The sequence below is a fragment of the Sinocyclocheilus anshuiensis genome, unplaced genomic scaffold, assembly GCF_001515605.1.
Source record: "Sinocyclocheilus anshuiensis isolate Anshui unplaced genomic scaffold, SAMN03320099.WGS_v1.1 scaffold2438, whole genome shotgun sequence".
NCBI classification, from domain to species: Eukaryota; Metazoa; Chordata; class Actinopteri; order Cypriniformes; family Cyprinidae; genus Sinocyclocheilus; species Sinocyclocheilus anshuiensis.
Window position 1 is genome coordinate 75,365 of NW_015558685.1, and position 11,525 is coordinate 86,889.

Below are 11,525 nucleotides of genomic sequence, written 5' to 3' on the forward strand. Positions count from 1 at the left end.
TTTGTATGTTTTTTAATACACTGCACGAACCACTGGCTGTGCAGTTTCACTGCGTGAATGAAAAAGGCTTCAGTTCAGGAGAAAAAGGCTTTTTTCCCATATGGGTCTAGCAGACGCAGTACGAGTGTAGTATTGAAAGGGAACAAAACAAACATAAGAAGTGGGCGTTTGCACTTTACATGCAGACTTAAGCCTCCATCATCGATATTTGACCCCAACGATCTAGCAATAAAATTGTTACAGTGACAGTAATTTATTAATTTGTGTCTGTAGTGCACATCAGTTAAGCTGGTATTTATCATTATTTAATGTGAAAAGAGAACACACATACTTATTCAGTCGTGCCTGCTTTGTTATTCCTATAAACTAGTTATTCCTCGGTAGCACCCATAATATCCTCATGCTATCTTATAAATGCATCTTTTGTTTCCTGATGGACTAATAGAAAACCTTTCTATTTATGTGGACGTCATCCAGTTAGATTGAAGCAGCCAGCCAATTAGACTGCAGTTTGATGTGATCAATTTGCAGCAAATAATCTGTGTAAATAGTGAGGAAAATTAATGCTCTGGGATCTTATATATCTTAATGTCTATTGTAATGCTCTGGAATCTTATATAATATCTATCTTAATGTTTATCTTAATGTCTCTCTTTCTCAGGTGCGTCTGAACCCAGCAGAAAGTTCAGATGTGCTGAAGCGCTGGGCAGAGCATCTGTGTTCTCCTCAGGTAAATCAGAAATCAAAGGCCATCCTGGTCCTGCTCTCATTAGGATGCTTTCACAAAGTGGGCGAGATGCTTCACAGGTATGCATTTCTTTTCTTTTTGATTTGTCATTTAGCCCATTCAGAGTATTATGTTGCCCATTCATCCATTAAAATGTGTTTTAGGAATAAATCTGTTTTAGGAATTAAGCGTAAAATAACATAATAAAATAAAAAAACAAACAAAATTATGTCATCATTTACTCATCCTCATGTTGTTTCAAAATCATGTTTTTTTTTCTTAGAATACAAAAGGAAATGTTTTGCAGAATGTCTGTGTGTTTACATTAAACCTGACAGCATATGCCAAGTTTTTTTTTTTTATGAAAAAAAGATGGAGATTTGAGATCTACAGAAGAGAGAAAGATTGTCAGTGAATGATACAAAGTTCCTCATGAACTTAATCTAAGTTCTGTTCATCACACAAAGATACAGTATTTTCTTCAGAAGTTTAGGAAGATATTTATTGTATACCTTATAGTACTTTTTTTCTTTTCTAGTCCCTGATCACAGTATGCTTTCATTATAGAAAAAGAGCAGCTTGGCATTTCTTGAGAACTTTTCCTTTGTGTGTTTTATGGAAGAAAGAAAGTCATATGGGTTGACCTGAGGTTAAATGATCGTTTTTATTTTTGGTTGAAGAATTATTTTAAAATTGCATAATACATTTTTAATTGAGAATATCAATGTGTCATGCCTGAATGCCATTAAACTCTTTGTGAAGGCGCTGTGTTTTATGTATAATCTTGGAGAAAAATTACACATCCTAGGCATCCTGTTAAAAAGTGCAGCATCCACCAGTTTGACATTTGAATGTGCATGTTAAAGGGCATGATGCTCAGATATGTCTCTGATATATTTTTACATTTCTTGACAGCATGAGATATTTCGACCGTGCTGCACTCTTTATTGAAGCCTGCTTGAAATATGGTGTGATGGAGACAAATGACGACATTAATATCCTTTTAATGCATCTTCCAGTTTTTCAAACAGCTAGATGCAGTAGGGCTATGTTCATTTTAAAACTAATGTCATAAAAATTGTAAACTAATGTTGCATGAAATGTTTGTTTGTTTGTTTGCAAACTAAAATCCATAAATGTTTATGGATAGACAAACAATATTTTGACATCTCATCTAAAAGTAGATGAATCTTAAAAGATAGTCCACCTAAAACTGAAAATTCTTTCATCATTTCCTGCTTTTCCACTGTCAGGCCAGTGCAAGCCAAGGCTAACAACAAGCTGTATGGGGCCTCGGACCTCAAAGCCTAAATCAATGTGAATGTGAATGTGATGTGACGTGTGGCCAAGTATGGGTGACCCATACTCGGAATTTGTGCTCTGCATTTAACCCATCCAAGTGCACACACACAGTAGTGAACACACACACACACCGTGAACACAGAGAGCAGTGGGCAGCCATATTGCTGCGGCACCCAGGGAGCAGTTGGGGGTTTGGTGCCTTTCTCAAGGGTCTCACCTCAGTCGTGGTATTGAGGCTAGAAGAGAGTTCTGGTTATTCACTGCTCCCAACGACAATTTTGACCAATAATTTAGCAATAAAAATGCCTGCTTCCATTTTTTTGTAATCTCAGGAATGCACAGCAATGCAAACAACTTGGGGCTTTCTTTAGAAAGAATGAGCATTTCTTTTAACTTTCCATGAAATTATGCAATCTGAGGAGTCAAGTCAAGTCAAGTCACCTTTATTTATATAGCGCTTTTAACAATACAGATTGTGTCAAAGCAACTGTACTGCATTAATTAGGAAAATAGTGTGCCATTAATGCAAAATTACAATGGTAAACACTCAATTTTCAGTTGAATGTTGAAATTTCAAATTGAATTCAGTGATGTCATCATCCAGCTCAGTTCAGTTTAAGTAGTATCTGTGCAATCAAGTCGACAATATCGCTGGATATTAAGTGACAGTATTACAGTATTAAATAGGAAAATAGTGTGTTGATTTATTATTTATTTCTTCTTGAAATTTGGTGGATATTTCTCATTTTGGGTAATGATTGTGTCTGCAAAGTTTTGACACATAGATGTGTTTTGGAAAGGCTGTGCAAATTTTGTTACGGTCATATAGACTCCCCCATTGACCCTCATTGGTTTCTATACATATATTCTATATTATATAACACTTTAAAAAACATTAACATACCAAGTGAAATACAGAAAGCCTTAATTGTTGTTTGTCACAGAATAAAATATCTGCAGCAATGTCACATTGTGCAGAGGACTCAACTGTGGTCTTGTCCCGGTGGCCGTCTAGGAGACAAGGTCTTTAGCAGGTTTGAGCTCTCTCCCGTCTCACTGTACTGTTATCCTTTCAGCCAGAGAAATAGAGCTTACGGACAGAAAACATCTCTGGTTATACAGTGTAACCAAGCTTGTGTTGAGTAACCGGAGATGTTTCCTTTCGATTTCAGCTCACTCAACATTGTGTCGGTAGCTGATGTAATGGGGATCACGTTGTGTTATTAGCAATGTCCAGCTCATCTGTAAGTGAAGCCATCAACCAGGCTAGGTAGTTTTAAGAATGAATGTCAGTGGCTTAACAACTGTAAAAGAGCTGATTGGATAGCCTAAATTGGCTTGAAATCTTTGTGTAGATGCGCAAAGTGTGCACAGGACAAAGAGGATGAGTGTGTGAGGCCTTTCAGTTTGCTTCTTCAGGAAAAAAAAAAAAAAAAACTTTATAAAACCTTTTTTTTTAAGGTGTCCTTGTTACAGTGTAATTATACATATGATAACTGAGTAATATTAATTTACTACATGTACTTACTATATGGTTAGGGTTAGGATTTGGGTTTGGCTTAGGGTTACTTGCATGTAATTATTCATAATTAATTGTTATTATAATATTAAGTACATGTAACGTGTAACAAGGACTCCTTAAAATAAAGTGTTACCAAAATTTTTTAATAAACTTTATAAATAAACTCAGAGCAATACTTGCATATCTCCTATCTCCAACTTTCCACAAGCGGATGCAGGCTTTTAACCAAAACCTGAAGTGTCCGCATATGAAGCAGACCAAGACAGCATACTGTCGAGGCTGCTGCCAACAACCCAAATGTTCTCTGAAACTTCCCTGACTTGAACAAAGCGAAGGAAGTCTGAAGGCACTCAAGTGAGAGGTGAGCTCGCATTGAGACTGAGTTTAGCTCTATTCCTTAAAAATGAGATACTCTTAGTGGCCTTAAGAATGCCCCTCTGCATATTGACTGTGAGCTCTAAACAGCTGAGGTGTTCAAAAATGCACATTCTGCTCGGAAATATCGGCTGTAGAAGCTGCTCTGACAATTTTTGAAAGGAACTGGCTCTATCGCACATTTTGCAAGGAGCATATTGTAAAGGAAACAGGTAAATTTAGCTCAAAGGGAATTAATTATGATATTTATAGGGAATTTAACAGAATCACTTTTACGGCTGATCAACTGAATAGGCCAGTGATTAATTGAACGGCCGTAACTATCAGCAACTGATTTTAAAATCAAAAGTACAGTGAAAAACACGATTTATTGGCACGGTAACAAGATCGGCAGTTTAAGACATTAACTTGTAAGCACAAAACACAAAACACAAAACACACTTCTCTTTTCAATATGAACAAGACTTTATTGGACTAATCTAAAACATATCAACTCTGTTCGGCCCTGTTCTACATGTCGGTTGTTCAGCCTGGATACATTCATTAGCTAACAAAATTTGAAATGTAAGTTCTTTTTTATTACGATATTTATATGACGTGAGGTCCCGTTACCAGTGTGACACTAAAACAGGTAGTAGTAATGGCTATTTTCTACTTGTACATGTCGGAGCCCATACTTCTATACTTTAACTTGAGTAAAAAAGTGTAGTCAGTACTTCAACTATTACCAGAGTATTTTTAAACATGAGTATCTGTACTTCTACTTGAGTGAAGGATATGTGTACTTTTGCCATCTCTGGTCTTAGCTCGGGGTGTTGCTATAAGGGCTTTCGCACCGCGTAGTTCTAAGAACTCAGTTCTAGGAACTAGCCAGCAGGGTGGTTCCTAGAGAAGCAATTTCCCCCTTGGGCTGTTTTCCTTGTTGCATTCACACTGGCAGCGGGAATCTTCTTCCTTAGTATTCTTTGTTTAAGCTGTAAAATGTTGGTTGGTTAGGTTGCTCCAGACTTGTTGGCACTTGGCTCCTGGGCAGATTTATGGTCATCCATTTTATCTTGGGGGCATACTCTGGAATTCTTGCTGCTTGGTCAGTTTTAGCAAAGTTCTGATCACATTATAACTGTCTGATTCACACTGATATCCTACAATGTGAATCTCAGAATTTCTGAGCTGATACAGCAGACATTAAAACACTGCTCAGCATTCCTTACCTGCCATTGCTTTCTGATGTTCAGTGGAATACTATAAGGGAACGAAGAAGGTGTTGTCTACTAGAGGAGCGTCTTTCTATGGTGAGATTGAAGACTTGAGTAGACAACATCTACCGGACTATATACAAATTATGACATATGCAGATGAGTCCTGTATCAACAAAAGTACAGGGAAGACACAAAGTGAAGGTGAAACCAAATAAATACATGATTATGATAACATAATGATTTAAGTTCTTCAAGTGGTCTCTGGTATTTTCATAAACATTAATTTATTATAGCAAAGGATAGCATAAGTAGCCTTTACTATTGTATATAATTCTATAAATAATACATTTCAGTGATCAGATGATCAGAATCCACATCAGATCACAATTGGATGTCTGAAAATGAGTTTTGAACTGAAAATTGTTTTAAGTATCTTAAATATTGATGTTAGCTGGTAGCTTGATATAAAAACATCTCCTGACTTAAGCCGCTTTTCCAGCGAAATTACCTGGAACAATTAGCCCCAGGAACTTTTTTTCCCCCAGACCTGTTGCTGTCTGCGTTTCCATCGCGGTCTAAAGTACCGAGAAGATTAGGCAAATAGTCAGGTGACGTAGGTCTGCACGCGTTTCTCAATACCAAGGACGCAAATTTCTGACTTGCGTCCTCGGTTGTTCGGACTTCGTGAGTTCGACTCGGGAGTGTGAACTCCCGTGGATGGGACAACGCAAGTCCGGTAATTCTGCAAACAGCAGACCCTGATCGCCTTGGCTACTGCAATTTTCCTCTCTGTATTTACAATAAGATGAAATATGATATCAAACACCACTGCCTGTTTTCGATTTCATTTAAACATATTAATAGCCGCAGAAATGTAGTTCAGGGAAATGTATATAGCCTACATTACAATGAAACAAAATATTTTAACAGTATTGCCTCTTTTTATTTTCATTTTAACATATTAATAGATTAATAGAATAAAGACCAAAGATTTATAAAAACATCTCCTGACTTAAGCCGCTTTTCCAGCGAAATTACCTGGAACAATTAGCCCCAGGAACTTTTTTTCCCCCAGACCTGTTGCTGTCTGCGTTTCCATCGCGGTCTAAAGTACCGAGAAGATTAGGCAAATAGTCAGGTGACGTAGGTCTGCACGCGTTTCTCAATACCAAGGACGCAAATTTCTGACTTGCGTCCTCGGTTGTTCGGACTTCGTGAGTTCGACTCGGGAGTGTGAACTCCCGTGGATGGGACAACGCAAGTCCGGTAATTCTGCAAACAGCAGACCCTGATCGCCTTGGCTACTGCAATTTTCCTCTCTGTATTTACAATAAGATGAAATATGATATCAAACACCACTGCCTGTTTTCGATTTCATTTAAACATATTAATAGCCGCAGAAATGTAGTTCAGGGAATGTACATACATTACAATGAAACAAAATATTATATCAAACAGTACTGCCTCTTTTAATTTTAATTTTAATTTTAACATATTAATAGATTAATAGAATAAAGACCAAAGATTACCTGTTAGATTTACCCAAAACGAATCTTATGTATACCACTGCAGAGACATCAGAGCCAGTGGCAAATGTCAGAAGTACTAGCCGAGGTGAGGTTGCCGAGGTGGTCTCGTCGGGAAACATGAGCACGGAGCGCCCGGTGATTGCATGGAGCTCACGTCTCCGAAATCGGCGAAGCACATTTTCAAATAGGCGCTGACTTTATAAATAAACTGCAGATTTGAGTTTTAAACAACTACATTCTTGCCTGAAGTACTTTTATAACTACATTTACACAATAACAGTAATATTTAAAAAAAATTATGCGAATATGGTGGTTGAAATACAATGCTGCGTGATGCTCACCGCACAAGTCCCGCCCCCTAAATTTCCGGACCTTAGAAAAAGTACTACCTCATGAGCAGGGACTTTCTGAGGGGCAAATTTTTACCAGGAACTTTATTTAGATCCTGGTTCCTGCCGTGGAAACACACCGAGTACAGGTCAAAAGTCCCTAGTTCCTGGGGAAAGTTCCTGCGGTGGAAATGGGGCTTATGTTAACACTATTGTTCAGTGCACATTGTATGCTATTTTCAAACACAATAGAGCATTTTTTTGCTGCCACTCACTGGACATTTAATTTTTAATCTGCCAAGAAAAGTAAAACAACCAATGTAATAAAATTTTGCCTGTTTCACATTCATATACTTTGGATTAACCTGAACTTCTTGGTTATGTATGTAACTCTCATTCCCTGAAGGAGGAAACTGAGACGTTTTCCTGCGGTGGAAATGGGGCTTTAGATAAACTTGGCCTTTGTTCATGACCACACCTCTGGCCTGTTTTGAATTCAGTGTGCCAAAAAACCCTGGTCATTAGCCCTGATGAAACCCAGAGGTGGCCTGATCAAGCCCCGGAAGTGACAGTGGAAACGCGACTGGCCCTGGCACGCACAAGCATTCCCTCATTTGGCCCGACAGTGGAAACACAGCTATTTACTCACACTCATGCTGTCCCAGATGTCTATGACATTCTTTCCTCAGATTAATACAACAAAATACAACAAAGAAAAGTAATCCAACTCTCTGAGACCATATAATGCAAGGGGTGCCCAAAAGATGCTGCTTCAAAAACTGCACAAAGCGACCATGAATGGTAACCCAAAAGACCCTAATGCAGGGGTCTCCAAACTCGGTCCTGGAGAGTTTAGCTCCAATCCTAATTAAACACACCTGAACTAGCTAATTAAGGTCTTACTAGGTATACTAGAAACATCAAGGCAGGTGTGTTGAGACAAGTTGGAGCTAAACTCTGCAGGACACCGGCCCTCCAGGACCGAGTTTGGAGACCCTTGCCCAACTGAATGAATAAATTTTGTCCAAAGCAAAATGATGCGTGTTCATTTCTGAAGACATTAGCTGTGTTCTGATTGACTGGTTCCTTATGCAGTGTCCACTGCTCCCTAGTCCCTGAGCACGGGATATCCATTTAAGTTCTGTTCACTTTATTCGGAACACCCTGCAATATCATCTCACACAGACAAGACTCCAGTAGCTCATATTAGAGAAGTTTGAGGTATGACGACATATGCTTCTGTAGATAAATACAATATAAATTAAAAAATGTAATTAATTAAAAAAATATAAAAGTAATACTTAAATATGAATTTATGGTGACAGAGTGCATGTAGTTATGCGTTCCTACTCTTCTGCTACACGTAACAAAAGTATTTACTTTTTCTTCACAAAAAGAGTACCTATAGGTACAAAGGTACTTATATAAGTTACTTATAACTTATATAATATACGTTAACTATATAAATATAGTACTTAAAGGTACTTATATTATACCTTTGTATACAAAGGTATAATATAAGTAGCAGAATTAGGACAGCAATGCTCTCTAGAATGATAATTATCTTCGCTTTAATGCCAGCTGAATTGACTAGCAAGTGCAAGCAGCAAATCACACAGTTTTGACAAACAACAAGTTGTTGAGTATTTTACAAAATAACAAGCCCTTTGATAAGTCCCACTCCAGCTACCTGTTTCAATACAAAATACATCAATGCATGAAAAAAATGATCAAATCATTTCCTGGGGTCTTTAAGAGTCACCTTGACCTTAATGTTTGAAAAATGTCATTTCACAGGGTCTGAACAATGGAGTGAACAAATATTTACATTTACATTACCTTTAGAAGCAATCAAATAGTAGCAATCAAAACCAACAAAAGGGCAATAATATGTTAGTGCTGTGACAAGTCTCGGTCAAACACAGTACACGTAACAAGGGTTTATTTTTTATAATAAATAAAAAGAAAAACAAGTAGATAGAATAGAAAAAGAATAGGGAACGCTAGTGTTATGCTGAGTTCACACTGCATGATTTTCAAAAATCGTGCAGTGTGAACTCAGCATTAGAGGGTCTTTTTTTAAAATAAAAGTAAAACAAGTCAAAATAATGGAAAAAGAATAGATAATGCTAGTGTTAGAGGTTCACTTTTATAACAAATAAAAAGAAAACAAGAATAGAAAAAAATAGAGAATGCTTGTGTCAGAGGCTCTCTTTTTTAAGAAGACAAGTAGTAAGAATAGAAATAGAATAGAGAGTGCAAGTGTTAGAGGGTCAAGGTTTTTTTTTTTTCCTTATAATTAGAATAGAGAGTGCTAAAGTTAGAGGGTCAAATGAAGATTGAAGAGATGTGTTTTTAGCCATTTCTTGAAGATGGCTAAGGACTGCTTGGATTGAGTTGGGCCGGTCATTCCACCAGGACGAAATAGTTACTGTAGAAGTCAGAGAAAGTGATTTTATGCCTCTTTGGGATGGCACTATAATGCGGCGTTCATTTTCAGAACGCAAGCTTCTAGAGGGCACATAATTCTGAAGTAGAGAATTTAGCTAAAGGGGTGCAGAGCCAGTGGTGGTTTTGTAGGCAAACATCAATGCCTTGAATTTTCTTCTGCTTGAATTGTGAGCAGCTATTGGTAGCCAGTGCAAATTGATGAACAGAGGTGTGACATAGGGTTGGGCGATGTCTACCAAATTGGCATCGGACGATGTCTACAGTGAAACATCGTGATGGACGATGACATTGGGGGGCGGGACGGGGGGCAGGGTTAGGGATGTGCCCGAAGCGTGAAACAAATAACGCGTTATACGGAGCCACTAAAAGGTTTGCCGCTTGGTAGTGGTAGCCTGTTGCATTACAGTACATGAAAGTTCACTTACCACATACACAGAGTAAGGAGAAATGTCTGATAGGACGATGGCGAATTATTTGCAGTATTGAAATATTTTTTATCCTCCCATCTTGTAGGCTATTTATTCCCTTTAGGGTTTCCGTAGTACACTTCATTTGCTTTCTGAACACGGATCTGGGATGCGGCGGATTGCGGGAGAGGGGGTGGTGGGGAATCACGATGTCAGCTTAACATCGTGATGTCTGTCAGCCATCGGCGATGGACGATGGCATCGTCTATCAGCCCAACCCTAGTGTGACATGCATTCTTTTCAGCTCATTACAGACTAATCTTGCAGCCGCATTCTGGATTAGTTGTAGAGGTTTGATAGAATTGGCTGGAAGACCTGCTAAGAGAGCATTGCAATAGTCCAGTCTGGATAAAACGAGAGCTTAAACAAGGAGTTGTGTATAGAGGTTGATCCAATATGGGTTTTTCACTGGCCGATTCCGATATTTAGAAATCAGGGCAGACGATGGCCGATATATGATGCCGATATTTTGGCCGTTTTTCTTTTTTTTTTTCCCTTCATCTCATAAAAGTGATTTTGAGTAAAAGATTATTGCAGGGTACAAGATAGTAATAGTAGTAGTAGCCTAATTCAGAGTAATAATACATGGCTCAAAACTTAAGCACCTTCTCAAAACAGTTCTGAAGCATGCTTTTTATGTTTGCTGACAGACACCAGTTTCCCACAGACTTGCAAATGCAAATTCATTCTCTGACAGCAGGAGGCGCTGTTGGAGCGGGAGATATAGCGGTTTCCCTGGTAATGGCTGTAATCTAATAAGCACTGCGCTCACAAACGCTACTTTATCAGGCATTACAGGAAAGACAAAATGAAAATGACATCGAAGCTTTTGTGAAGATGGTCGGTTCTTTTCAAAGATACATTCATATAAAAACACCCGCGCTGCATTTTAATTTTGAAACGTGCATTGCTCAGTTTATTCAACTAAGTATAAGCCTTTTGGGAAATCCATTTATGGCGGTCAACAAAGTATAAGCCTTTTGGGAAATCTATTTTTTTTTTATTTTATTTATTTCCCATAACTCAATATATGGGAAACACTGGACACTGCTATAAGTCAAATGGCCAAGTGATAACAAAATTAGAGTGCACTGGCCACAAGCGATGACATTGTGGATGCTATTGTCGGACCTACACACACATTTCATGAGGAAAGTTAACGTGCACGTTATAATCAGCCTAGAAGTTCCGTCTGAATTTCATGTGTTTCTACTTTCACATGCAAATGACTTGTTGCACTTATGAATATGATAACTTTCCGGCATCAATTCTATTAGGGTAAAATGTAATTACACTTTCGAAATGGTCTGATTTGCCCTGCCATCATTAGCTGAAGCTGTGTGTGAACAAGAACTGGCTGCAGAGTGTGAGTTGCTCCATCTCTCACGCAGCCAGAGAGAGATTCTCCGGCGTTCCGCAACAACGCTTAGCTGCCTGCAGATGTGCCTGCCTATAAATCGGCCTAATTTGCAGCACAATCGGCCGATGCCGATTCATTAAAAAATGCCACAAATCGGCCGGCCGATCAAACGGTCAACCTCTAGTTGTATAGCATGTTCCGAAAGAAAGGGCCTGATCTTCCTAATGTTGTATAAAGCAAATCTGCAGGACTGGGCAGTTTTAT

At 38.4% G+C, this 11,525-nt stretch overlaps 1 protein-coding gene across 1 annotated transcript in view; it reads left to right on the forward strand.

Annotated features, from left to right (window-relative positions):
- The window catches only part of LOC107681335 (WD repeat-containing protein 11-like), an 87,235-nt gene that overhangs the window by 71,928 nt on the left and 3,782 nt on the right, over positions 1–11,525 (forward strand). The window contains exons 10-11 of the mRNA XM_016477614.1: positions 662–807; positions 1,643–1,722. Of these exons, the coding sequence (XP_016333100.1) occupies positions 662–807; positions 1,643–1,722 (226 nt within the window). The remainder of the gene's footprint in view (positions 1–661; positions 808–1,642; positions 1,723–11,525) is intronic.